The following is a 27562-nucleotide window of genomic DNA, read 5'->3' as shown; positions in this document are numbered from 1 at the left end:
CCATTTTGGAAAATTACACTGGGTACATAATAGTTCAAGTTTCCCGTATTATGGCAGTGCACTTTAACAAATTTAAAGTCTTCAAATAATCCATGCAATCAAACATTAAAAGAGCACATCTGTTAGTTTTTCCTCTTCCAATTGAAAATAAGAATGCTAAATAAGCATCCATTTATCAAAAAAAAATTAAACGCTGAGCATGATACTGAAAAACTACACAACCATTTGTTGGCAAAACTAGTAGACACTAGTTAATTTCTCAGCAAAGAGCTTTTTAAACAAAAGCTTTTTAAATGTGCATTCTAATGCAGAGAAAATGATTACACAACAATTTGAAATTTTCCTGAATGAGTCAACTCTTGCAATTTCAGCAACTTGCGTAGATAGTTTTGTTGTTGATCAAACTAAATTCTAAAAAAAAACAGAAAAATACACACACTGTACTTTTGTCTTGCACTCAAATGGTATAACTGAGAATGAGTTTTACTATGTGGCCTGTGAAACCCACGTATAATTTAATTAGCCAGTATATAACCTGAAGTAACTGTGCACCAAAAAGGTGCCTACACAATACAAGTGAATTATCTGTAAAAACAAAAAAAATTATATTAAATATCCTATATCTGAGGAGCATGTTTCTACCTTTCTCACATAGGACGCAGCATCTTCTTCAGTGTAAACCTCAGCACTAATTGCCCCGCGCCGCCGTCGGCCCTTCACCACTGGGTTCATGGGCGGAGGTGGAGAAATTTCATCCTCACGTGAGTCAGATCGAGAACCTGATTTCTGTTGATTGTGCATTTGTTTTGCTTCGTCCTTTTTGCCAACAAAAAAAAAACAAAAAAATGTTATCTTGACTTGAAATCAGAGGCATTACAGGCTGAATGACTTCTCCCAGCACAGTGGGTGCCATTCTGTAACTATAGAACAAGTATTCCAAACAAAAAATCACAGCTTGTACCAAACCCTTGGCCAGTTATTTTTCTTTCACAGGCTCACCAGTCTTTGGGTGAAGAAATGTCTCATCTCCATCCAAAATGGTCCACCCTGAATCCTCAAACTGTGACTCCTGGTTCTGGACAAACCCACCGATGAGAACATCCTCCGTGCATCTACCCTGTGTCGTCCTGTTAGAATTTTAAAAGTCTCCACGATAACCCGCTTCATTTGTCTGAACAGCAGTGAAAACAATCCTAAACTAGTCAATCGGTCCCGGCAACCCCAGGATCAGCCTGGTAAATTTTCACTGCACTCCCTCAAGAGCAAAAGCATCCTTTCTCAGAAAAGGAAACCGGAAGTGCACATAATATTCTAGGTCTGATCTCACCAAGATGCTGTATGACTCCAACACCACATCCCTGCTCCTGCACTGTAAACCTCTTGCAATGAAGACCAACATACCATTTTCCTTCTTTACCGCCTGCCACACCTGCATGCTAAACTTCAGCAATTGGTGCACAAGGTCACCCAGGTCCCACTGCACATTCCCCTCTCCCAATATACAACCATTCAGGTAGTAATCTGACTACTTTTTGTTTCCCAAGTGAATAACCTCATTTATCCAAATTATATTGCATTTTGCCATTGGATTTCCCCACCCACCCAACTTGTCCAGATCACGCTGAAGGATCTTTGCATCCTCGAAGTCCATCCACCCACCCAACTTGGTATCATCTGCAAACATTGAGATGTTACATTTTGATCCCTCATCTAAATCATTAATATATATTGTGAATAGCTGGGCTCCCAGCAATGATCCCATTGACACTCAACAAACTACTGCCTGCCAATTTGAAAAGGACCCATTAATTCCTACTTTTTGTTTCCTCTCTGCCAACCAGTTTTTTATCTATTTCAATACACTTCCATCCAATCCCAGGCGCTTTAATCTTGCACAATAATCCCTTATGCAGGACTTTGTCAAACACTTTCTGTAAATCCAAATAAATTATATCAACTGGCCTCCCCTAGTGATCCCTACTAGATACATCTTCATAGAATTGAAACAGATTTGTCAAGTGTGATTTCCCCCTTCAAAAATCCATGCTGACTGTCTGACCCTGCCACTGCTTTCTAAATTTTCTGATATAAAGTCCTTGATAATGGATTTGAGTATTTTCCGCACTACTGATGTTAGGCTTACCTGATCTATAATTACCTATTTTCTCTCTACCTCCCTTTTTGAATATTGGAGTGACATGAGTTACCCTCCAATCTGCAGGGACGGTTCCAGAATCTACAGCACCTTGGAAGATAACCACCAATACATCCATTATTTCTAGAACAACTTCCTTAAGTACTCTAGGATGTAGATTATTTGGCCCTGGGGGGTTTATCCACCTTCAATCTCAATTTTCACAGCACCATTTCTTTACCAATATTGATCTCCCTCAATTCTTGCCTCTCACTAGATATTGTGTTTCCAACATTTTGGTATCTGATTTGTGTCCTCATATGAGGGCACAACCAATGTATTCAGTTACTCAGCCATTTCTTTGTCCCATATGATACATTCCTGCATTTGTCTATAGGGGACCTATATTTGTCTTATCAATCTTTCTCTTCACATACCTACAGAAACCCGTAGTGTCAGTCTTCATGTTCCCTGCAAGTTTACTTTCATGCTGTGTTTTCCCCTTGGTCCTTCTTTGCTGAATTCTAAACTGCTCCCAATCCTCAGACATTTTTCTGGGCCAATCTGTAAGCTTCTTCCTTGGATCAGATACTCTCTCTAATTTCCTTTATAAGCCGTCCTTTGGCCCCCTTACCCATTCTGTTTGTGTCAGGCTGAAATAAACAGTTGTTGCAGCCCTCCCATGTTCCTTGAATGTTTGCCATTGTCCATTTCATGGAACTGTACGCATTAGTTTACACATGACAACGCAAATACTTTCAAAAGCCATAATAGGGGATTCTTCCCTATATTATCTTATCTTACGTACAGTGCAAAATAAAAATCAGGGGAAAGGCAAAACACTGATTTCTGCAAACTAGGACTCAGCATCTTTTTGCAAAATCTTGTATAGCATATAATTCTTTTACCACAACCTTTAAAAGATCACACCTTTCACCTCTAAATTGATAATCTTTAACTCCAGTTTAAAAGGAATTCAGGCTTGCACTCATGCTTTATAGCTATATAAATGAACCATGTGACCTAAAATACTGCCAAGTATTTTAACGTAACTTTAAGCAACTCCTGTTAAATGCTCTGATTTTAATTGACAGTACTAAGACAATTTGCCATACCAGTGAATAGTAAACCTAGTGTTTGTTGTAAGGTCATGAAATACCCAAGTTGATACATTGTATCTAACCCAACAGCAAGTACAGGTATTGCTCCAATAACCTGATGGTCACACAGGAATGTAACTTCATACTTCAGAAAATTGCATCATAGGGAAATCACTACACCTATACAGCAGAAAGTTCACATTATCCAAACAGCATCCACTATTCAATCACATTAACAAAACATATTACAGCAAAAATACCTGTTCAAAATATTTTCATTTAATATCATGTTCTTCCCACATATGGCAGAAAACCCCTGTGCATATTAATCTTATTTCCCAATTTTTTTTCCATCCAGGCATTGTAGGGCAGCATCTACAACTGTTAATCTATAATTCAAATTTTGCATACGTATATCTTGTATAATGACTCAATCTTTATACTTTACTGCATCGGAATAGTTGTTACTGCTGACCTCAAAACTACCCATAAAGGACTTAACAGTTTTATGGCATTATTTAAAATGTTCACCAAAAGTGAATGCAAGTCTCTAATAACAATCACAAAACATATTACACAACCAAGTAAATTAACAATATTCACAAACAAGCCAGCTGAAATCAAAGTATAATTGACTCAATCATTTTACAGAAAAAAATAAAGAACTGGAACATATACATGACTAAGGTAGAGGGTTGTTAAGAAAGCATATGGTGTTTTGGCTTTCATTAACAGGGGGATTGAGTTTAAGAGTCGTGAGATCTTGTTGCAGCTCTATAAAACTTTGGTTAGACCGCACTTGGAATACTGCGTCCAGTTCTGGGCGCCCTATTATAGGAAAGATGTGGATGCTTTGGAGAGGGTTCAGAGGAGGTTTACCAGGATGCTGCCTGGACTGGAGGGCTTATCTTATGAAGAGAGGTTGACTGAGCTCGGTCTCTTTTCATTGGAGAAAAGGAGGAGGAGAGGGGACCTAATTGAGGTATACAAGATAATGAGAGGCATAGATAGAGTCGATAGCCAGAGACTATTTCCCAGGGCAGAAATGGCTAGCACGAGGGGTCATAGTTTTAAGCTGGTTGGTGGAAAGTATAGAGGGGATGTCAGAGGCAGGTTCTTTACGCAGAGAGTTGTGAGAGCATGGAATGCGTTGCCAGCAGCAGTTGTGGAAGCAAGGTCATTGGGGTCATTTAAGAGACTGCTGGACATGCATATGGTCACAGAAATTTGAGGGTGCATCCATGAGGATCAATGGTCGGCACAACATTGTGGGCTGAAGGGCCTGTTCTGTGCTGTACTGTTCTATGTTCTATGTTCTAAGGTGAAATCGCAAACTAAGTCCATTTTTTTTAAGAATAGTAGAAATTTTACTCCGAAGGGAGAGAACACGTACCCAGTCAGTTTACCTTACTGATTCCTGGGTAGCAGGACTGGCAAATGGTGATAGACTGGATCAGTTAAGGGTATAATCACTGGAGTTTATAAGAATGAGGGGAAATCACAAACCTGTAAAATTCTGGACAGTCTAGGTCATTTAGGACTGGAATGAGGAGAAATGTCTTCTCCCAGTATGTGGTGAGCCCATGGAATTCTCTACCATAAAAAGTGGCCTAGGCAAAAACAATGAATGTTTTCGAGGAGGAGTCAGATATAGTTCTTAGGGCTAAAGCGATTGAAGGATATGGTCCGGGGGGGGGGGGGGGGGGGTCGTGGTGGTGAAGCATGAACAGGATATTAAGCAGGACGAGTAGCCAACATCAATACTCAATGACAACAGGCTAGAAGGACCATGTGGCCTATTCAGTTTCCTATTTTTAATGTCTCTAAGTTTGTTTCTCTTTCAGGGCTAAAGGTACTTCTGCAGTAAGTAGATCCTCGTGACAAAAGAAACAAAAGACCTCATTTGAGGAGTTCAATATTTTAATTAAAACAAAGAACTGGGGATGATGAAGATCTGAAACAAAAACAAATTGCTGAAGATCCACAGATCTAACCGCATCGGTAGAGAGAGACATCATAGTTAACTTAGAGTCTAATGGCCTCTTTAGAACTGCAGAATATTTTAATTATTTGCTTGCTTACAATAAGATTCTGCTGCATCTAAAATTTTGGGAATAAATTTACAGCCTGTTCAAATCCAGTGTGCATGTTCAGGAAATCTTTAGATTTAACTTACGAATGGGGCAAGGTGCTACGCCAAGACAAATATATGAACAAGAAACCAGATTCAACCACTTAGTTCTTTGAGCCTCCTCCATTATTCATTAAGACCATGACTCATCTGAGTTTAACCTGAACCCTACTTTCCAGCATATCCCCAATAATCATTCACCCCATGGTAATTAGGAATCTACCACTACCTTCAAAATATTTAAAAATTCTGTATCCACTGCCTTTCAAAGAAGGGATTCCAGGGACTCAATCCTCAATTTTTTTCCTCATCTGCATCTTAAATGCCCCTCGCACCAATTTTTAAATTAAGACCCATTACAGATTCTCCATCAAGCGGAAACAATTTTCCACATCCACCTGGTCAAGTCCCCTCAGGATCATATGTTTCAATCAAGTCACCTGACTTCTAAACTTCAGAAGGTAAAAGCCTAGCCTGACCGGCCTTTTCTCAAAGAAATCCGCTCATTCCAGGTATTAGTCTCAAAACTTCTCTGAACTACTTCTCATACATTAACATCCTTCTGTAAGTAGAGCAACCAGAACTGTACACTGTGCTCCAGACATGGTCTGACCAATGCCATTTTTAACTAGAGCATAACCTCCCTACTCTCGCAAACAATTTCCCTCACAAACCTAACATTCCACTAGGAAATAGCAAGAACTGCAGATGCTGGAGTCGACGTCCACAGTATGAAGGTGGAGGAACACAGCAGGTCAGGCAGCAGCAGAGGAGTAGGCAAATCGACGTTTCAGATCCAAACCCTTCTTCAGCACTGTACTGAGAAAAGAGATGTGGCTGTAGTACTGAGTTTATTTAAGTATGTGGTCAAAGAGCATCAAGGCAGAGATTACCAGAGTTGCAGTGGGAGAGAGATTTACTGAGGTCTTTCCAGAGGGAGGAGGACAACTTCAAAATGGGCATCCTTGCAGCAGGTCATAAGTCACTAGCATATAGATCTTTGCTCATTCACCTAAGCCATCCATATCCCTTTGTAGGCTCCTTATATCATTTTCACAACTCACTTTCCTGCCGGTATCATCTGCAATTTAGCTACCATTCCATCAACCACTTCATCCAAATAATTTAAAGAAAACTGTAAAAGATTGAGGCCCCAACACTAAATCCTGTGGCACTCCGTGCACAACATTCTGCCAGCCTGAAGATGACCCATTTGTTCCTACTCTCTGCTTCCTATTAGCCAGTCATATTAGCCAAGCTGTGGCAACACATTACCTCCAATACCATGGGTTTTCATTTTCTACAATAACCTTTGATGTGACACCTTTTGAAAGGCTTTTTGGTACTTCACGTACAATAAATTGGCTCCCCTTTATCTACAATCCAGGTTTCTTCTGCAAAGAAATCCAATAAATTAAACATGAATTAAACATCTAAGGACGAATAGGGTAGGAATAGGGCCAGTCAAAGACAGAAGTGGGAAGTTGTGTGTGGACCCTGTGGAGATCAGAGAGGTGATAAATGATTATTTCTCATCTGTTTTCACTGAGGAACAGGTGAATGTTGTAGAGGAAACTACTGAGTTACAGGCTACTAGAATTGAAAGGATTAAGATTAGTTCACAGGTCGGTGCAACATAGAGGGCCGAAGGGCCTGTTCTGCGCTGTATTGTTCTATGTTCTACGATTTCCTTTTGACAAGACCATTAGCAGCTCTGGCTTATCACATTGACCTTATCCAGTGCCCTGTTACAGCATCTTTAGTAAAAACCTAACATTTTCCCTAGGATAGGTGCTTAGTGTAATTTTCTGCTTTCTGCCTACTTCTCTTTTTGAATAAAAGGTATTACATGAGCTTTTTTTCCAATCTAAAAGGAACATTCCATGGATCTTGAATTCTAGAAAATCAAAACCATCGTAACTACTTCACCTCTTTTGATACCCTAAGATGAGAACCATCAGGACCCAGGGACTTGTCAACCCAGTTCAAATTTATTTAGTAATGTTTCTTCAGTAATTATAAATTTTCTTGGAGTTTCATCTGTCATTTCTGGCATGCTAGTAACCTCTTTGGTGAAGACTGACACAGATGATGCAGAATCAAGGAAAATAAAAACAAATAGGATCTCTGGTATGGCAACCTTTTTCTCTGAAAGTCCGCATTACATAATTGCAGGTCATCTTTTCAGGAAACTTCAAGCATTTCTTGTTTCAACTGCAGAGAACAAACGTAAACATTTAATAGTTCACACTTCCCCGAAAATGGTCATCAATCATTTTAGGTAATATTTTAGTAAACAATATTGCCCATGATTAGAGACTGTGATGCAGAAAAAGAGAAAAACCATTTTTGATACAGAATTGTCTTTTGTTTAAAAAAAGACATTAGTCATACTTTCTAAGTGCATAAACTCCAGGTTACACTGGATTCTGGGGTTTGTCTCAGTTATATAAAAGCAGGTTTTCCCTTGCACACAACAAGCATTAATAGAGCTTGTATTGATTTTTTTTTCTATTTCTTATAATAGACAAATCTACCACCTGATGAGAAACATTTCAATAGATGCTACAAATTCACAAAACCCTTTGCAAACCCAAATCTTCTGTGAAGTTTAGGAGCCCACCATTCCTGGTAGCATCATTGAAAAGCCACCAAATTGTAACATCGAGTTGCCGGAACTGTATCAGAAATGGATAGTAATTTAGCTCTCTGATGAAGGGTCTAGGCCTGAAACGTCTGCTTTTGTGCTCCTGAGATGCCGCTGGGCCTGCTGTGTTCATCCAGCCTCGCATTTCATTATCTTAGTAATTTATCCACCTCACTTTTAAAGACGCAACTCAAGTTTTTGATCACCTCATTTAATCTTGCATGTGTCAAAGTGTTGCCTAATTTCACTACTATACTGAAAGATCTGACTCTAACCTTTAGATTCCCCAACCAGCATAAATAATCTCCATTATCAGTTCACCTTTATATCTTGAAATGTCCACTAAATCACTCCACAAACTTAATTGCAGGGAATAGAATCTGAGTTTTCGTAATCTTTCCTTGGAATTTACTCAGTTTTACCTCTTACAAAGCAAGTAAATTTACATTTCGGGATGCCATGATTCCAGACTTCTATCTATTAGGTTCGTAGAGAATCACAGAATCCCTAGAGTGTGGAAGCAGACCATTTGGCCCATAGGGACCACACTGACCCTCTATAATATCACACCCTGATCCAACCCCAAGCCTAACTCTTTAACCCTTGGCTAATCCACCTAAACCTGCACATCTTTGGGCTTTGAGGAAACCCACTCAGACACGGGGAGAATGTGTAAAGTCCACACAGACATTCACTCAAGTGTGGAATTGAACCAGGGCACTGCGAAGCAGCAGTGCTAACTGCTGAGCCAACATGCCATTTAACACTATCACACAAACTGAATTAGCTCACAGACTGCTTGTTAAGAAAATAGGAGAGTGGAAAAGGAACATGCTTTGGAATCAGAGATAATGGGAACTGCAGATGCTGGGGAATCCAAGATAACAAAGTGTGAAGCTGGATGAACACAGCAGGCCAAGCAGCATCTCAGGAGCAGAAAAGCTGATGTTTCGGGCCTAGACCAATCAACCAATTTTTGTGAAGCAACTTACTGTCAAGCTACATATCCTTAGTGCCATTTTAGCTCGGTATGTTTTACATTTGAAAGAAGTTTACACTTCTCTATACTATAAAAACTACCTTTTAACAAATAGTTTGCACTGAAAAGCAGAAATATTAAAGCTAAATTGCAAGAAACAAGTTAGCAGGGGGGATTAACACATTTTTCACTGTATTGACTATTATTTGGTGCTCAGATTTATCTCTGACCATCTAATTTTAGGCATCAGCATTGGCATTCTTCCTAATCATATGGCTAGTCAAATTTCTGGGCAATACTTGCATCTATACAGCATTTTACAAACGGAAGGACATTAAAAGCAATTTGCTATGTACTGTTTTTAACACTAGTGTTACGAGGAACTCTTGTACCTATATTAGTCTGCAGCTATTAGATAAACCATTCAATTTGGTGACATTTGCTTTCTTTGAATGAAGAAATGAAAATTTTTAAATAAAAGATCAGTGTCATCTTTATGTAATAGCTCATGCAAATTCAACATCAGACTAGCATGGTGGATATGACTTCAGTAACTCAATGTCACAAGCAGACCTTCTACAATTGACACCAGGCAGAATGCATCACAGGTACAACAGCATAACGGGTTATCTTGATGCACAAATAATCCAGAGACTGAACTATTGCCTCAGAAACAAAATATTAAATTCCAACAGCAGTTGGGGAATTTAAACTCAGTTCATTAAGTCAAACTAGAATAAAACTGGTAGAAACAAACACAGTCATGGTAACCAAGTAACTGGGAGATTATTGTGGATTGAACTTATTGAACTTGACCAACTATATAAAATCCAACACACTAACAACAAAAACTAGTGCAAAAATTAGGAGATCTGTCACACAGACTAGTGAAACAGTCTGACAGTCACGCACAAAAATATTTTTTTCAGCCAGAATCCATCTCCATCCCTCGAAACCTTTTGATCCACTAGTGCTTTACGCCCAACTAAGGTGACGGCATAATGGTATATTAGGGAAGAGGACAGACCTGAAAGTGCTGACTGACTTCAGACCCTATGAAGGTACCATGGCAACAGGCCAAAAATAGGCACAGAAACCTGCTGATAACCACTTTATACCCATGCTCAGCGGGCAAATTAACACTCCAAGTTGAAGTTCACCTGGAAGAAACAGGAGGGTAAGAAGGGGACAGAACATTCATGGCGAGGAACTGCAATATCCAGAATCTCAAGTGGTTCAGTAATACTACCTACTGAGCAAGCTAGTTGGATTCTGAAAAATACAGCTACCAGACCAGACAGATCTGGAGCAGGTGGAGAGAATACCAAGAGGGGAAAAAAGAATTATCCTCACCAACCTGCTTGTCACAGATGCATCTATTACCGTATTCATAGCAGTCACCACTAATATTTACAGAGACAGTTGTCATTTCTTCATAATGGGGATACCTGCATTTTGTACTGCACGACCATGCTAAATGGGATGGATTCAGAACAGTTCTTGCAGCTCAAAATCAAGCATAATACAGGCATGCTGGTCCATCAGCAGCAGCACCTTAAACATTCACTGACCCCAGAATCACTGCTGAATTGTGACTGTTACAACTTGTCAAGGGCTCTTTGCCATCACCTCTCTGGAACCCCACCTCCGCCACCTCAGTATTGACAAGTTGGAATTTTCTTCTGTAGGAAAACTCACTGAGCTTTTCCTACAAGTTTAAAAAGGAGCAGGGCACAAGACTATAAGTTGAGATCAGTTTGTTCCCATAAACAATAATGATTCAATTGAAAGAAGTCAGATCATAGAAATTTACATTGGAGAAGGCCTTTCATTTCAACATGGCCATGTTGACTGTGGAAAAGCTATTCAGTCAAATCCCAGTTTTCAGCTCTTGGTTGATAGCTGAATTGATTATGGCACATCAGCCACATGCCCAAATACATTTTTAAAAATGTCATGAGATTCTGCTTCTCTCAGAGAATTCAGGCCCTATCAACCTACAGGCAGAAATTCAATTCCCCTGTAAGTCTCCTATCATTTGTTTTGAAAAGGTATATACTGACCTCACTGATAAGGCAAACAGACCTTTCTCATCCACTATCTAGACCCCATAAACTTTAATACATATTAATTAACCCCTCAGCTTCTCTATTCCAAAGAAAACCTCAGCCTATACAATCCTTCACCTTCACTAAAGCTCAGTGACATCCCCAACTCTTCTGTATTTTCTTCAGGGCAAGCACATCCATCCTTATAGGTTGTACGCTGTATTCTAGTTGTGGTGGAGTATCCAGACATTACTGGCAATAAATTGTTGCTCTTGTATCCTACAACTCAGCTAAATGAAGAAAAATAACCAGAGTATGTACCTGACCAATCACCTTCAAAAAAAAATCTGCCGACAGGTAAAGTTCCTCTCTCTGCACTTGCCAATGTTCTTCCATTTAACATTTTCTCCCCAACCTCATTAATTGATATTTTCCTATAATCTTTTTTCCTCCCTATTAGATCAATTTTTGCCCATCTGCAAACTTAATCATAACTCCTACATACTTTTCTAAATTATTGAGATATATCACCAGATGTAACAAACCCAATGCTGAGCCCTGCAGAATGCCTTCTAATCCAAATCACTTTGTGCCTTGCCATTACTCCAGATAAAATTCAGATCGGTTGCACTAATTCACCACTCATCAATTCCCTCTTAATTCTACTGTCAAAGTCAAATCAAATTAGACACCATCTTCCTCGAACAATTCCACATTAATTAGGCATGGCCAATCTATAACACCTTAAGTGAAGATTTATACAAACCCTCAGACCTTTTCCCCATATATTTCCTATTAGAAAGGTTACATTGACTGGACTGTGGCTATCCAAATTATCCCTCTTAATAACAGCACATTACCAATCCTCCAGTACCACCTCTACAGCCAATAATATAAGCAGCATATATTAAACAGGGCTAAGCGATTCCACAATCGACAGGTCATATCTATACCCTGCAGTGCTACACATCTAGTTAAAAACTGGCAGAGGACAACTTAGTAGATTGCAAGGAGGGAGGCTCCATAAAAATCCCTCAACAATTGAGCATATCAGTGCAATAGACAAAGCAGAAGAATTTATATTCATCTTCAAAGCTGAGGATGATGCATCTCAGCCGAGGTTCCCAACATCACAGATACCAGCCTAAAACTAGATTCACTTTACGCGATAAAGAAATGATTGAAAATATCAGATACAGGAAAGGCCCTGCCATCATTCCAGCATTCGTACTGCTATGTGGTCCAGAACTGACTACACCCCTAGCCAAGCTGTTCCAGTACAATTACAACACTAGCATCTGCCCAGCAGCATGGCAAGTTACCCAAATATGTGTTGTGCACAAAAATCAGGACAAAAACCCAGCTAATTATCACTTCAATCTACCGCATGCATCAGTAACATGATAGGAGATGTTAACAAAGCTTTGAAGCAATACTTGCAAAGGAATGACTTGTTCATAAGCCTGGCATAACCTAAACTCAGGGTGAAATCAGCATCTGACCTCAGTAGAGGTTTTCCTATTTCTGAAGAAGTGTCCTGACCCACAACGTCAGCTTTCCTGCTCCTCAGATGCTGCCTGGCCTGCTGTGTTCCTCCAGCATCAGCAGTTCTCACTATCTCTGACCTCACTACGGCCTTGGTCCAAACATGGACGTAAGGTGAACATCAGCTAAGGTGAGTATAACAAGGCAGTAGTGACTAACTACGGCAACATGAAGACTTGCAAAATGGGAGTCACACCTAGCACAACAGAAGATGGTCATGGTTGTTGAAGATCAGCCACCCCAGCCCCACCATCACTACAGTAGTTCCTCAGAGTAGTATCCTAACCTCAATCATTTCATCTACTTCAATGACCTTTCCTCCGTAAGGTGATAAATATTGGTGATTGTGGCTGGTGCTGAACATCATGTAATCAAAGTAAAGCAGTCTGTATCCATTTGCAGCAGGACATGGACAAAATTAAGGCTTAGGCTGATAAAAAAAACTAATATTTGTGCCACACAAATCTCAGGTAATGACCATCTCAAATATGATGCCTCTTCATGTTGAGAATTCCCACTGTGAGGGTCAAAATTGGCCAAAAATGGAACAGAAATAGCCTTTAAAGAACAATATGGCTACAAGAACCAGTCAAGAGTTTCAGAACCCCATAGTAACTCATGCTCTATCTCCCCTAAGCCTGACCACTATTGATAAGGCTCAAATCAGGACATTGTTGGTATAAAGAGGCCCATTTGATTGGCATCCAAATTCATTAGTGATATAGTTGGAAGCCTGTACAACTGAGCGTCTAGCCAGGCCACTTCAGAGGGCAGTTAAGAGTCAACCACATTGCTATGGGCCTGAAGTCATATGTAGGCCAGGTAAGGGAAGGATGGTAGTTTAACTTCCCTCAAAGACATTACGGTGACAAACAGTTCCATGGTCATTAGTAGATTCTTAATTCCGGGCTCTTTTTTGGAAGAATTCAAATTCCATTATCTGCTGTGGCAGCACGCGAACTGTAGGTCACAGATCATTAGGGGAGTTTCTAGATTAATATCACAAGACCATAGCCTTTATCAACCATAAGATGTAACTCACCAAGTGTCCTCCACAGCACAATCCAAACCAGAGACCTCTACCACCTTGAAGGACTGGGACGGCAGATTAATGCAAGTTTTCTTCCTAGGCACACACCATATGGGCTTGAAACTATATCACCATTCACTCCTTTATTCTTACTGGGTCAAAATACTAGAACTCGTAATAGCACTGTGGGTGCCCCTACTGTGAATGGACTATAATGGTTCAAGAAGGCAGTTCATCATGACTTTCTAAAAAGAGTATTTATAGATGGCCAATAAGCATTAACTTACAAATGACACCCACATTCTATGAGCACATTTTTAAAAAAACATATCTATACTTGGGATTTGTCTTCCAATTAGCAATGGATGTCAAGTACAAGAATTACTCCTCTGCAACAACTTATTTTGCAAACTTCCAGTTCAGTGTCATTCTGAAGTAATTCAGTTTTTAAATGTTTGCCTTGGCTTATCTTTCTCAGTCTCTCAAATCTTTAGCACCAGTCAAAATGTTATTTTTTTTAAAAAGCAATATGCCAAAAATAAACACTCTTTTGCTGGTACAAATAAAAAGTATTAAAGCCTCCCTCTTGACTCAATTCAATTCTTGAGAAATCAGCTTCACTGCCCCTTTTGCTACAATCATGTCCTTTGGAGCTATAGTGTTCAAAAATTATCAGGATATACTAAGCCAACCTCAGTAATACATTATAATGCCCTTAATACTGAACCCCACTCCTAGTTGGTGCTGCTGGCTACATACTAAAAATGGGAATTTCTGAAGATTCCCCAATGATTTTGTTCAATTTTGAATTGAATGTTTATTCCTTTAGAATTCCCCAAAATTTTAAATCTAAAATTTTAAGTAATTTAAAATTATTTTGTCATGCTAACTTTGTTCATCAATTCTAATAACTCCCAGCATTTTTAACAAATTTGACCTACTTTATAATCAGCTAACCTATCTGCAAACAAACTGTTCTTGAAAGAAAAACAACTAGTCAGAAGTGGCACTGTTTTTAATTAGATTTATAAACAAATCATTGTCAATTTAATCAATCTTCATCTATCCACCAAGTGACATCTAGTTCAATCGTAAAACAGGTAAATGACTAAGCAATGTTAAAACTAATGTAATCCGAACTTTTGCTAAAAGCAGCTCAATATTCTATACATGACAATCACACTACACAGGTTACAAGTCATGTATCAATTGTCAAACGTGTTTGATTTTGTCCAGAACCCAAAGTAAAAAAATACAAATTATGTACTTCCCTATCAACTGAAATGATGATATTTTAAACAAGCGAATTTTACTGGCCAGTAATATTTAACAGATTTTTCTACATGTCTGAAATTATACTGGGTCACTTTTTAAGAGGCTTCAGAATTTCATTCCCTTCACAAAGCTTTAATTCTTGCAGAAACATTGCTGATAACATTGTGCACAAAATATATAAAAGAACCCACTTATTTGATTATTACTTCCTTCCCTACTTTTGAAGAAACAAAGTATTTTCACAAAGTATGCAAAGCTCTGCCACCCACAGCCAAAGTGCTTATGCCATCTTTAAAGAAAAACCAACGTAGTCCATATGATAATGATACAGCCATAGTACCAAGTTTCAGGATTTTGACTCAGTGATGAAGACAGACTGGTATACATCCAAGTCAGAACAAAGCACGATTTAGAGTGGTGAATGTTTACAACGATGATGGGATGTTTTGTGCATCATTGAGCTCCAAGTGTTTTAACAGGCACATTCATATCGACATGCAGAGTATTCCATACAGCTCCTGATTTATGCCTTATAGGTGGTAGAAAGATTACAGAGTGAAATATTGCTTTCGGTGAATAACAACACTTCGCATCACTGAAGTAATATCATTCTCTTGTTAGTGAAGAATTATGAATTAAGTACAATTTACTATTACTCATGCAATCTTTATTCAGTCATAATCAGATGACAAGGGGCAATATATAGATCCGAAATTAAATGGAAACCTTGGAGGCCACACTATGTGCATTTTAGTGGGGGGGAAAGAGGGAGGGAAGAGAGAACAGAAAAGACAGGAAGAAATTTACTGGATAGACAAAAGAATGTGAATACATCTAATTACTTCATTCAAATTCTGGGAAATCACAAGATGATGCAAAGTGATTTCACATTTCTAGCAACCCACGATTTACCTAAAGCGTTCTGACGTCAATGTTGCAGTCACCAATGGCCCTCGAGTGTCACTAGTATTTGGAGCAAAACTGCAGCCATGAGCATAGACTATAGGAAACTGATTACCTTGAATGTCCAATACTTTTGCACCAAGCTAAACAGGTGATTTCTCTGTCCGAAAAAGACTTTTTACATTAATCTTTTTCAGCGCGCGGGTACTCACCTTCATGAAACCGAGAATGTTGTTAACAATCAAAGGACTCACTGATAATATCTTAACAAGTGCTTACATTCTGCTTGGCTTTGCTTTTGTCTCTGGTCCGTTAACTGCTTAATAACATATGCACCAAACACGAACAAAACTCTTTTCTAGGTCAGCACTAAAACGTCGGCCTGCCACGTTCGCCATCAACCAACTACAGAAGCTTGATCATACACGAAGCAAAAAAAGTCAAACTGTCCTTTAATCGTCAACCACCACACGCCCCAAACAAAATAAACAAGGCTACTCTCTCCTTTCCTTTGAGAAAATGAAACCTGCTGCCCTCTCAACTCACTTTCTCGAGTTTCTCGAAGTATTCCCTGAGGTAGGTGATGGGTTTCTCGGGCCTGGCGATGCAGAGCTGAACGATGCAGTCCTTGAGGACCTGCTGGATGTTGTGCTTGTGGACATACTGCTCACACTCTCGCAGGCTGCGCTCTTCTTCCCCGCTCCCCGCGGCCGCCATCTTAGCCACCCAGTTAACGCTTCAGAAGCCTGGAGGAATGATCGACAGCGAGTTAACTCGGCGCCGAGAGACCACTCGCCGCCTACTCCTCCAATCCACCCCCTTCCTCTAACCTACCCACCCCACAGAAAACGAAGTCGACAGTCGGAGCGGGAGGGCGATGGGCCTGTCTTTTCCGCCCCCCCCCCCACCGATCCTAGGGGCGACAGGCTGAACAAGTTTATCCGTAGGAACAGGGGCCTGTTAGAAAGCGACTGCGGCAGGACGAGTTTCCTCAGTCACTGTCACCTCCACCGGAAGGCAGCCGCGCCGCTGACGTCAATGCGCCTCGCTCTCAGCCGCGGTGGGGGAGGGGAGGCGGAAACCACAGGCCTGTGGAAATGGTATGTGCAGTGTGTTGTATGCACATACACGGGACACCACACTTGTAACGCGCACATTCCATGTTTACACGCTGCACTCAAGCATTCACTCTGTACCCTCACAGAACCAACGTGCTGCTACCCCTGCACGTCTCTCACTGTTTACAAATTTCACGAGGTTGGGGATAAACTGACACACGCACCGCGTAGGTATTTAAGCAAGCGTAGGCCCTTGAGCCACTCTTGTACACCATTCAAGGACATCACGGCGGATATGTCACTGGATTCTTCAAATGCCCACCTTCAACCCACACAGTCGATTAACAAAAACGTGTCAGGCTCAGATTTTAAACTAACAAATAAAGGAGCAACAGTTGTCACTTGCGAGGAAGAGACTTCTCCCATCTCTCGCAGTCCTGAAAGGTCAGATTCGTTTTCAGTTGAAGCCCCCGATGCGACACTTTCCGACCATAGAAAGTCTTTCTTTCTTCACTGTAATATCTTGAAAATTTCAATCAGTCATAGCATAACAAGGTGTAGGAACACAAGTTCATTCAGCCCAAGTCAGCTCTGTCAGTTCGGTGATGACTGATCTCATAATCCTGAACTCCAGTTTTCTGCCTTTTCCCCTATAACACTTGACACTCTTACTAATTAAAACGCTATCTCAGCCTTGAATATACTTAATGACCCAGCCTCAATGGCCTCTACAGTAAAGAATTCCACTGAATCATTACACTCAGAGAAGAAATTCTTCGTCATCTATGTTTTAAATGTGTGACCCCTTATTCTGAGGTTAAATGCTCTTGTTCTCGACTGTCTCGGGGCAAACAACCTTCCTGGACCTATACTGTCAAGTCCCCTAAGAATCTTGTAAATTTTAATAAGGTTGCCACTCATTCTTCTACATTGCAAAGAGTACAGGCTTAACCCGAACGGTCCTTTGGGAAATGATTTCTAGATATCCATATCAAAAATTAACATACATTGACATTTTCTTTCAATAGATATTTCACATCCAATGAATTAGTCACCTCTTCATAAATTACTAGATCATCAAGCATAATATATCCATTATAAAGCCATGCTGCTGTGGTCAATCAGCTGAAAATTTTGAAGGTGTTCAGTCATCATCCTTAACAGCTGACAAGTAATTTTGAGCCAATGTATTTAGGCTAACTGACCTATAGTTCCCTGGTTTCCCTCTCATAAATCTAATTTTACAGTCCAAAAATAGGACATCCTAAAGCGGTTTACAAGCTGAAATATTGGGATCATGAACTCCAATGCAGAAAGACAGTTGTGGAGTTCTGACCAAGTTATGACAACTGTACACATGTGCTCCAGTTCCAATAGTTCTTCCTAAGGAGTCGCAAAAACATTCAGGACATAAAAAAAGAGATCACAGGAAAAGAAAGATTGGTAAGCATTGATCTAAAGAAGCAGAAATTGAAGACCATAAGACATAGGAGTGGAAGTAAGGCCATTCAGCCCATCGAGTCCACTCTGCCATTTAATCACGGCTGATGGGCATTTCAACTCCACTTCCCTGCATTCCCCCCGTAGCCCTTAATTCCTTGTGAGATCAAGAATTTATCAATCTCTGCCTTGAAGACATTTAACATCCCAGCCTCCACTGCGCTCCATGGCAATGAATTCCACAGGCCCATCACTCTCTGGCTGAAGAAATGTCTCCTCATTTCCGTTTTAAATTTACCCCCTCTAGTTCTAAGGCTGTACCCATGGGTCCTAGTCTCCCCATCTAACGGAAACAACTTCCCAGCGTCCACCCTTTCTAAGCCATACACTATCTTATAAGTTTCTATTAGATCTCCCCTCAACCTTCTAAATTCTAATGAATACAATCCCAGGATCCTCAGCTGTTCATCATTACGTTAAACCTACCATTCCAGGGATCATCCGTGTGAATCTCCGCTGGACACGCTCCAGTGCCAGTATGTCCTTCCTGAGGTGTGGGGCCCAAAATTGAGAGAATTTTAGAAAACTGTTGGTGGGGCATTTGCAATGTCCTCACCTACTTCACAGAATCAGAGAATTGTTAAAGCGCTGAAAGCAGGCATTCAGTCCATCATGTCAGCACCTACTCTTCAAAATACTAGATAAGAATTTCATTTAAAACCCTGGGATAGAAATTATCTGGTGTAGTGATTGTAATCAGCCAGCTGGTCCTTATAGAATATGACTTCTCTGATCGGGCTGTTAATCTGGTCCAATCAGAGAGGCGTAGCTGACAGATAAGAACCTGAATATCAGACATCCTATTCACTCAGGGCAAATTCTGAGGAATCTGGATCTGTCTCAAGGGTTCTCCATGTGTAATTAAAAGATGACTTAGTGATGGGATACTGATAGCTGTGGAGTTATTTCATTATTTTATTTGATCTATTATTTTCTTCATTACTGTTATTTTACTTACACTGTCTTTCTCATAACGCAAATGATTTTAAAAAGTGCTGGTTTTGGTAGGAGTAAATTACTGCAGGTGCTGGAATCTATACTGAAAACAAAAAATGCTGGAGATCACAGCAGATCAGGCAGCATACATGGGGAGACAGCAAACTAATGTTTCGCATCTAGATGACCCTTCAGCAGAGCTGCTGTGAAGTGTGAAGGGAGCAGCATTTATGCAATGTTTGTGGGATGGTGTTTGCAGTGCTGAGGAAGAAAGGGTATTGATAGTACAAATTAAGTGGTTGGAATGTGAGAATGGCTGAACAATGGTGTGTCTAACTGCCAGGCTTTACAATGTTTTGGACTTAGTATTGAGTTAAACACCTTCTCTGATGAAGGGTCTAGGCCCGAAACGTCAGTTTTTGTGCTCCTGAGATGCTGCTTGGCCTACTGTGTTCATCCCTCTTCACACTCTTTCAGATTGAGAACCCACTTCCATTCCTTTAATTCTTTTAATTTTACATTATTTGTGACCATGTCCTCTCTCCCATCCCCCGACTCCAGTGGACTGTTTGTTTTTCCAGTCTGCCAGCAAGAGACAACTTCAATCTGCCATTCTCACATTCAGATCACTTAATCTGGATTATCAGCACCCTTTCTTCCCCCAGCACTCCACATCGTCCCCTTCCCCCCACCTAATGCATAGATGCTGTCCTGTCCACCCTTCACATCAACTCTGCAGAAAAGTCATCTCGACACAAAACGTTGGCTTGCTCTCACCATGGATGCTACCTGACCCGCTGTGATCTCCAGCATTTTTTGTTTTCAATGCTGTTTTGGTATCCCTTGCAAATTTCTTTTCATACAGTATTTTGTAAATTTTACAATTGATTTTGCCACTCTTTGCTATTCCTAAAAGCTCTTCCAATCAACATGATTTTTTTTTGCATTCCTGTCTTTAGTTTTCTTTCAGTTTTATGTTGTCTTTTGCCATTTGAGCTTCATATCCCTTAGGAATATAAACTGGTTCTATATGACATTAAGTTTTTTTTTGAATGCGATTGTTCTGTCTTTCTAAATATTTAACAAATTTGCCCAATTTACAGGACCTTTGGGACAAGCTTATTCAGGTCCTGAGTCCACACCTACCGCTCCTAGCCCAGCCAGCTCACTGCTGAGTTGGCATGACACATTCCTCCATTGCGTCGTTGACCCAGAGAGAGAAAAACACATTAAAAAAAACAGTAATACTTGGAAATGAATACATTGATCATACCGGAGCACTGTTCCGAGGTACACAAAACAAGTTAAATCAGTATGCGTCATCTACAAAATTAAAAGAAAGATCTGCAGATGCTGAACAGCTGAAACAAAAACAGAAATTGCTGAAGAAACCCAGTTGTTTTGGTAGTATCTGTGGTGAAAAAGCTTTCTCTCCACAAATGCTGCCAGACTTTCTGAGTTTCTCCAGTAATTGCTGTTTTTGCATCAGATTTTACTGCAGTGTTTCCTTTTGGGCAGGACCAGATTTTTGAAGAGTGTGGTTCACAGTGAATCAGATGTGACACGAACAATAGTCTGCATGAAGGAATTTCACTAGATAAGCTAATAAGTTCCTCCTTAGGCCACCTTGCCAAGGTAATGATCACCAAACATCTTGCATGGCCACTCATGATTTCCAACACTAAGTGAAATCACCAAACACTCCACTTAGCTCCTCATTTCTCATTGCCAAAGTATAGCACTTCCAAGTTCAAATAATACTGTATACCAAAATATCTCACACCAAGTGCCATTCAATCATACTTGTCTATGACAAATAGCCTGCAACTTTAAGTTCAGATCTTCATGTTTAAATAAAGGCTCTGCCCTCCCCATGTCTGAAATAGCTAATTATGCCATATCCTTACTTCTGCAAATACTCTCTTTCTTGAATTGCATATTGTGATTAATTGACGTAAAATGTTTTAACCTGAGACCATGGTTGGGTTGAGATGTCCTAGATCATTGAATATTTTTCATATCTTGTTGAGATCTTGATCATTGGATATTCCTCCCCAATTTGTGTTGTCACTGGGTGCTTTGTCCTCAACCTGTTATCGCATTTCCATCTTTATCTGTCCCATTTGGACTTTAGTTGCCTTTAACTCTCTGTTTCTGGCCCATATACTCTTAGTTTAACTTCTCCTGTAAAATGCCCTTTTAGAGCACATCAAAATCCATTTATTTCTGACAGTGCCACCATGAAGGGCATTAGGATTCTCTCAATGTAGAAGTATATCATGACAGTGGTAAAATAGAAAACAATTTTCTAATTGCAACACTTGATTCTAATACCCATAACTTATATAGACTGAATGGTTTCATACAGGAACATTGCAATTATAAAATGGCCACAGTGATCATGATCTGACCACATGCTGGGACAACACTTTTAAAATCAACACCTGTGTTTGTGCATTTGTTTTATGTTGTAGTTTCGTTGTTTTTCTTGGGATTAGCAAGTAATAAAATCGATTTTCCTCTTACTCAAGAAAATCTTGTAATTGATTCCTTTCTGCTAAATGGGTTAACCACACTTTTATTGAAGTGAGAAATGGCTGCCTGCAAAAAATATAACTTTGTTGCAGCCAAGTAAAAAGAGGGGAGCCAATTCATTTCTCCTCACCTACTCATAACAAGTACTATGCTGATGCATGTGATTAGTTTAATGAATAGTCTGTAGAGTCACTCTGTGATTTAATTATTTTTGTGACATGCCATGTATGACAACGAAGTTTGAAGAAGACTTCAGAAACATATTTCACAGAGGCACCAACTAGCAAGAATCTGCAACTATATTGTTACAGACAAATGATTGGAGTTGAATCTGAATGTTTTACATACACAGCTTTAAAGTTAAACATTGACATAAAGTGTAACCAAGCATGAGGATGCCATGAGAAATAATGGGAACTGCAGGTGCTGGAGAATCCAAGATAACAAAGTGCGAAGCTGGATGAACACAGCAGGCACAGCAGCATCTCAGGAGCACAAAAGCTGACGTTTCGGGCCTAAACCCTTCATCAGAAAAGGGGGATGGGGAGAGGATCGTGAAATAAATAGGGAGAGAGTGGGGTGGCGGACTGAAGATGGATCGAGAAGAAGATAGGTGCAGAGGAGAGTATGGGTGGGGAGGTAGGGAGGGGATAGGTCAGTCCAGGGAGGATGGACAGGTCAAGGGGACGGGATGAGGTTAGTAGGTAGGAAATGGAGGTGCAGCTTGTGGTGGGAGGAGGGGATAGGTGAGTGGAAGAACAGGTTAGGCAGGCGGGGACAAGCTGGGCTCGTTTTGGGGTGCAGTGGGGAAGGGGAGATTTTGAAGCTGGTGAAATCCACATTGATACCATTGGGTTGCAGGGTTCCCAAGCGGAATATGAGTTGCTGTTCCTGCAACCTACGGGTGGCATCATTGTGGCACTGCAGGAGGCCCAGGATGGACATGTCGTCTAAGGAATGGGAGGGGGAGTTGAAATGGCTCGCGACTGGGAGGTGCAGTTGTTTAGAGCAGACTAAGTGTAGGTGTTCTGCAAAGCAGCCCCCAAGCCTCCGCTTGGTTTCCCCAATGTAGAGGAAGCCACACCGTGTACAGCGGATGCAGTATACCACATTGGCGAATGTGCAGGTGAACATCTGCTTGATGTGGAAAGTCGTCTTGGGGCCTGGGATGGGGGTGAGGGAGGTGGTGTGGGAGCAAGTGTAGCACTTTCTGTGGTTGCAGGGGAAAGTGCCAGGTGTGGTGAGGTTGGAGGGGAGTGTGGAGTGGACAAGGGAGTCGCTGAGACAGTGGTCTCTCACTATGGCAGACAAGGGTGGGGTGGGAAAAATGTCTTTGGTGATGGGGTCGGATTGTAAATGGCGGAAGTGTCAGAGGATGATGAGTTGTATCCGGTGGTTGGTAGGGTGGTATGTGAGGACTAGGGGATTCTCTTTTGGCGCAACCACCTACAAATTGATGTCCATTTCAAGCCCACTGACTCCCACAGCTACCTGAAATACAGCTCCTCCCACCCACCTTCCTGCAAAATTCCATCCCCTATTCCCAATTCCTTCGCCTCTGCCGCGTCTGCTCCCAGGATGAGGCATTTCACTCCCGCACCTCCCAGATGTCCTCGTTCTTCAAGGGCCACACGTCCCCCCGCAGTGGTCGAGAACGCCCTCGACCGTGTCTCCCGCATTTCCCGCACCTCATTCCTCACACCCCACCCTCGCAATAACCACCAGAAGAGAATCCCCCTAGTCCTCACATACCACCCTACCAACGTCCGAATAACACATCATCCTCCAAGACTTCCGCCATCTAAAATCCGACCCCACCACCAAAGACATATTTCCACCCTTGTCTGCCTTCAGAGAGACCACTCTCTCTGCAACTCCCTTGTCTGCTCCATACTCCCTCCAACCCCACCACACCCGGCACTTTCCCCTGCAACCGCAGGAAGTGCTACACTTGCCCCCACACCACCTCGCTCACCCCCATCCCAGGCTCCAAGATGATTTTCCACATCAAACAGATGTTCACCTGCACATCTGCCAATGTGGTATACTGCATCCGCTATACCCGTTGTGGATTCCGCTACATTGGGGAAACCAAGCGGAGGCTTGAGGACCGCTTTGCAGAGCACCTATGCTCAGTTCGCAGTAAACAACTGCACCTCCCACTCGCGAACCATTTCAACTCCCCCTCCCATTCCTTAGACGGCATGACCATCCTGGGCTTCCTGCCATGCAATAATGATGCCACCCGTAGGTTGCAGGAACAGCAACTCATATTCCGCTTGGGAACCCTGCAGCCCAATGGTATCAATGTGGATTTCACCAGCTTCAAAATCTCCCCTCCCCCCACTGCATCCCAAAACGAGCCCAGCTCATCCCCGCCTCCCTAACCTGTTCTTCCACTCACCTATCCCTTCCTCCCACCACAAGCTGCACCTCCATTCCTACATACTAACCTCATCCCACCCCCTTCACTTGTCCGTCCTCCCCGGACTGACCTATCCCCTCCCTTACTCCCCACCCACACTCTTCTCTGCACCTATCTTCTCCTCTATCCATCTTCAGTCCACCTCCCCCTCTCTCCCTATTTATTTCAGAATCCGCTCCCCATTCCCCTTTTCTGATGAAGGGTCTAGGCCCGAACGTCAATTTTGTGCTCCTAAAATGCTGTTTGGCCTGCTGTGTTCATCCAGCCCCACACTTTGTTATCTTATGAGGATGCCATGAATTAGATTCACACAGACGATTATTTCATAACACAGGCAGATATTTTAAATATATTATGAATAAAAATCAATTTAAGTGTGCATTCATAAATGCATGGTGGCAGAGTTGACCAATTAAAAAGGTAGAAATTCAGTGACGTGTGAAATTATTGTGAAATAATGCATCATCATGCACACTTTCTACACACATTTGCATACATGCATAGGGTGATTTGATTTGAGTAGGACATTGTAGTGTGCCATTTATCTACATATTAAAGTACTAATTGATACAATAAAAGGAAAAGAAGAGTTAACACATTCAGTTCAGCAGTTGGAATATGGATTTGTGTAATTCTGAATTAATTTGTGGTCAATATCAGAGATGTAGGCACTCGCATTAAACACAAGGAGATAAAGATACAAGAGCAGTAATGTTGCATAAAACATACTTTTAGTCTAAAAGTTGGCAGGGATCTTATGAATTGCAAGTCGAATGTAGAAAAAACAAACTAACATGCAGATAAATAAACAAATAATCAATAGCCTAAGTATAGCCATCCCACTCAAATGTTAGCACTTGTGGAACTGTTGAGTTGCCATGCTTCTGCCTAGGCACTGTGGATTCAACCAATGAATTTTAATCTTTCCATCACCTATTACGTTACTTGTATCCTTTACTTGAGCTAACAATGTCTGTGTTGACCTCAGTAGCTTCAGAAGAGCTATTCTTAAAGGCTAATGGTAGTTGTCTTTTCCGTAGGATGGGGGATTTCAAGACTAGTAGGTGTATTTTTAATGTGGGAGGAGAGAGATTTAAAAAAGACACACGGGCAATTTTTTTACACAGAGAGTGGCTCGTGTGTGGAATAAACCTCCTGAGGAAGTAATGGATATGGGTACAATCACAACATTTAAAAGACATTTGGATAAGTACATGAATAGGAAAGATTTGGAGCGATTTGGGCTAAGAGCAGGCAAGTTAGTTTGTGATTATATTTGCCCTGGACTGGTACGACCTAAGGGTCTTTTTCTATGCTGTATGACTCTGTGACTCTATGACTCTACATGATCACTCATATAATATGCAATTACCTAAAATTCATTTTTATCAACTTTGAGCAACAACGATTTTTTCTTCAGGGGATCTACTTTTCAATCATAATCAGTAACTTGACATGATAATATAGATAGAACATAGAACATAGAACATAGAACAGTACAGCACAGAACAGGCCCTTCAGCCCACGATGTTGTGCCGACCATTGATCCTCATGTATGCACCCTCAAATTTCTGTGACCATATGCATGTCCAGCAGTCTCTTAAATGTCCCCAATGACTTTGTTTCCACAACTGCTGCTGGCAACGCATTCCATGCTCTCACAACTCTCTGTGTAAAGAACCCGCCTCTGACATCCTATCTATACTTTCCTCCAACCAGCTTAAAACTATGACCCCTCGTGTTAGCCATTTCTGCCCTGGGAAATAGTCTCTGGCTATCAACTCTATCTTTGCCTCTCATTATCTTGTATACCTCAATTAGGTCCCCTCTCCTCCTCCTCTTCTCCAATGTTTGGTAATTACTAGATTTAAGTAATTGCAATATATTAGAAGATAGGGTTGAACCCTAAATATAGCAGATTCCAGGTTTTATTAAAATTGATATTTGGTGAAAAAAGAAATCTGCTTGTTTCCCCTTGATACTTTCAAATCCATCTTTAGCTTCTGGTCTAAGTGCGTCTACAGCAATGAATGCAAGTGCTTTAGGACTTAGCAGGTCTACAGTTTTCATTGCCCCGACTTGGATTATTTACTGCTTGGATTCTGAGATTGCACCAAACAGTTAGACCATCCTGGAGAAGCCTGTATTTAAAGATTACCTTTATCTCACAATGTATATTATTTTGCACAATGTGCTGTAAAGAATATGTCATTGTTCCTGGACCCACTAAAGGACATATGGTAATTTAAAGAGCGGATCTTTTTGGGTTATGCTTTAAGTCTTCAGTACCATACAGAACAGTACAAACTTCAGGACACCACTGGATAAAAGGAAATCAACTCAAAAAAGCTTATTACGGGAAAGGTTTAAACAAAATCATTGAGAAGTAGAGGCATAATTTTTAATCATCCATTTAGGATCGGGGTAAAGCAAATAAAGACCGAAGTTAACAGTTCAGAGTCAACCTCGAATGGATGGAGAAAGAATATGATTGATAAAGCAATGACTCTGACAAATAAAAGAAAATTAACATGAAGTACATTAGTTGAAATCTTAGTTCCAATACTCATGAGAAGTTTGAGTGGTTATTTCAAAAGCTATAAATGAATAAAAACCAGGATGAAACCTGAAAACTAACTCTTAAATCTAGACATTGAAGAGATTGAAGGGAAAATATTTTGAAAACACATTTAGCAGGCCAGATTAGATGACTAAAAATTAAATTATACTTGAACATTAAAAACATAATTAGAGCAATCACATCCCAGAAGATGACAATTCAGTCAGTTGCACTATTTGTTACAAGCTCAATTAGAGCTATTTATTATTTTCCCACCTATGGGGCTCTTGTGACTCAGTGATACAGTCTCTGCTGCCGGGCCATGAAGTCCAGGTTTAAGTCCTACCTGCTCTAGAGGCATGTCATAACATGTCTGAACAAGCTAATGAGGAAAACTACTTGCTCACATATGGGTATCAAGCAATATGGAAATACAGCCTGCATAATCAAAAACACGTTATATTGCTAATCTACTTGGGATAAAAAATAGCCATAATTCAACAGGCAGATAACCTCTTTCATTTAGTATATCAATTGGTAAGTCAACTCATAATTGTTGCTTTGCTTGTTTAATACTGTTGTTCAATTTTCAGAATTGTTTCTGAATTCCCCTAATAGACCTGTATCATGAACTCGCCTAGATTTTGTGACTAAAATCAATGTGTGATCTAAACAACTTCAGCAAAAATGTAGACCACTGACCAACCATGATAGAATATCAGCTGACAGCAGGCAAGAATGTTCTGGCCATTCTAA

The 27562-nt window shown here is 40.7% G+C and overlaps 1 protein-coding gene across 2 annotated transcripts in view; it reads right to left on the bottom strand.

Moving 5' to 3' along the window:
- LOC125463809 (cAMP-dependent protein kinase type I-alpha regulatory subunit) overlaps nucleotides 1-16828 on the bottom strand; it is a 44133-nt gene extending 27305 nt beyond the window's left edge. The window contains exons 1-3 of one of the 2 annotated variants that reach the window (XM_048555549.2): nucleotides 16627-16828; nucleotides 16339-16538; nucleotides 643-816 (exon numbers count right to left, since the gene is read on the bottom strand). In XM_048555549.2, the coding sequence (XP_048411506.1) occupies nucleotides 643-816; nucleotides 16339-16509 (345 nt within the window). In that variant the 5' untranslated portion in view covers nucleotides 16510-16538; nucleotides 16627-16828. The remainder of the gene's footprint in view (nucleotides 1-642; nucleotides 817-16338; nucleotides 16539-16626) is intronic. The other variant, XM_048555548.2, reaches the window with a different exon arrangement.
- Between the last annotated feature and the right edge of the window lie 10734 nt (nucleotides 16829-27562).

The sequence above is a fragment of the Stegostoma tigrinum genome, chromosome 22 (genome assembly GCF_030684315.1).
Source record: "Stegostoma tigrinum isolate sSteTig4 chromosome 22, sSteTig4.hap1, whole genome shotgun sequence".
Classification (NCBI taxonomy): Eukaryota; Metazoa; Chordata; class Chondrichthyes; order Orectolobiformes; family Stegostomatidae; genus Stegostoma; species Stegostoma tigrinum.
Note: the sequence above shows the minus strand (reverse complement) of the source record. Positions and strands in the feature narration are given on the sequence as shown.